General features: G+C 31.9%; 1 protein-coding gene across 1 annotated transcript in view; it reads left to right on the plus strand.

Annotated features, from left to right (window-relative positions):
- The window catches only part of LOC107641907 (PHD finger protein MALE STERILITY 1), a 2770-nt gene extending 2157 nt beyond the window's left edge, over nucleotides 1-613 (plus strand). Inside the window, exons 2-3 of the mRNA XM_021123789.1 lie at nucleotides 71-428; nucleotides 565-613. Coding sequence (XP_020979448.1) covers nucleotides 71-428; nucleotides 565-613 — 407 coding nt within the window. The remainder of the gene's footprint in view (nucleotides 1-70; nucleotides 429-564) is intronic.

Here is a 1849-nt window from a genome sequence, read left to right on the forward strand (position 1 = left end):
AAAGTTAATTTCCTGTAATTTTTCTGAATTAAAATCAGTCGAATTTGATTGAGATTTCCATTTGACATAGGATGGGGCCACCATTTCATTTGCAACAAGAAGTATCATTTCGTATTACCCTCGAAGGAGGCATTGGCTACATGCTCGAGCTGTGAAGGGTGCTGTGATGCTATTGCCACAATGAACAACAACAACAACAACAATAATAATAATGGTAAGTCCAAATTAATAGAATTACAGGGCCATATGATGCATGGTGTTTTTCACTCTAATGGATTCGGCCATTTGCTATGTGTCAATGGCTTGGAAACCGGTTCCAATTTGGCTGGCAACCAGATCATGGACTTTTGGAATCGTTTGTGCATTGGATTGCAAGCAAGGTTAGTTCATTCATTTTTAAAATATATTAACGTTGATTCAGTTCTCAAGTCCTTCATTTTAAAAATTAAAAGTGAGGGAATTATTTTGACTGAAAAAATAGTATGTAAATGAATTCAGCCAGAGACCTAATTACGCGTTCTTTTGATATTTTGCATTCTTTGCATGGAAACGTTTTATTTGTAGTTTTCTATATGTTAGCATTGTGGTGAAACGATTACAACTACTTACCTAATTACCAAATATAGAAGAAAGAAAAATATTAAGTTTCAATCACTTGCGTGTTAAACCTTCTTTGCAACATATCATTTTCTCGTATAATAATATTGAACAATGAAAGTTAAAAGAAACCTTCTCCATGCATGTATGGAGTAAGAAGCATAACTAAGCAACCTAACTTTCTCATGCCAAATGTTCCGTATCTCAAGAATATTGACCCCAAATTTAACAATTGAGAAATGATAGGTGTATTATTCTATGCACCTTCCTTTTTATTAAAAACTTCTTTTTATCATTAATAAAATTTTCGATAACTTTAATCCATTTAGTTTCAAAGCACTATTAATATAAAATAGTTTTACATGTAGATTCAACACGTAATCCTATTTTAATAGAAATAGATATTTTTATATTAATTACATAAATAATCATTTATAAAAATAATTATCCAAAGTTGAGTAAATAAACGAAAATGGTGGGAACTGATGAATTAGGGAACAGATTAGTCATGGGTCAACGAGATAATCCACAAGAGATTGGATGTCTGCCTGAGTGCAAAGACAAACAAATGGTGCAGACCCGTTTTTCTAAGTAATGATGTATTAGTACGATGTGTAAATTGAATTCTTAAATATTTGTACTGCATATAATATAGGAAAATTTATCTAATCGAAGCAAATAGTAACTAATAATGTTTAAATAAAAAAAAAATTATTACCCAGTGAGATGGAAGAAATCAAGAGTAGTAGTTAGCAAATTGCAATTATTGGAATCACTCATGAATCATGAGTCCCATGACACAGTATGGAGCATGGGATAAGCAGTGTTTAACTATTTGAGGCTTTGAGGAGGCAACAACACTATGTATGAATTTTGTATTTTATCCCTTCTAAGGAGTACGAAGAAGACATTATTAGACATGTCAGCAAAATGGCCCAGACATGAGGAATTAGCAGCACCAACATCAATTGGACCCCTTTCATTTCATAATCAGGTAAGGCTATTTTATTTTATTTGGCTCCATTCATCTTTATGGACCTACACCTTCTCTGTCTTAATTCTATGGTGCATGTATGTGCCATTTTATATACTTAAAATGCACCCACACAGCATAACATGGCAGCAGGGTATGTAGGCCAAGAAATTGGTTGAAAGTTGTAGTTATATTCATTCATTCGGAATAATTTAACTAATTTGAATTGATCAAATGATTAGTTCATTCATTTTTTTTAAATAAATATTAGTATTTGAA

Source organism: Arachis ipaensis, chromosome B05 (genome assembly GCF_000816755.2).
Source record: "Arachis ipaensis cultivar K30076 chromosome B05, Araip1.1, whole genome shotgun sequence".
In the NCBI taxonomy this organism is placed as follows: Eukaryota; Viridiplantae; Streptophyta; class Magnoliopsida; order Fabales; family Fabaceae; genus Arachis; species Arachis ipaensis.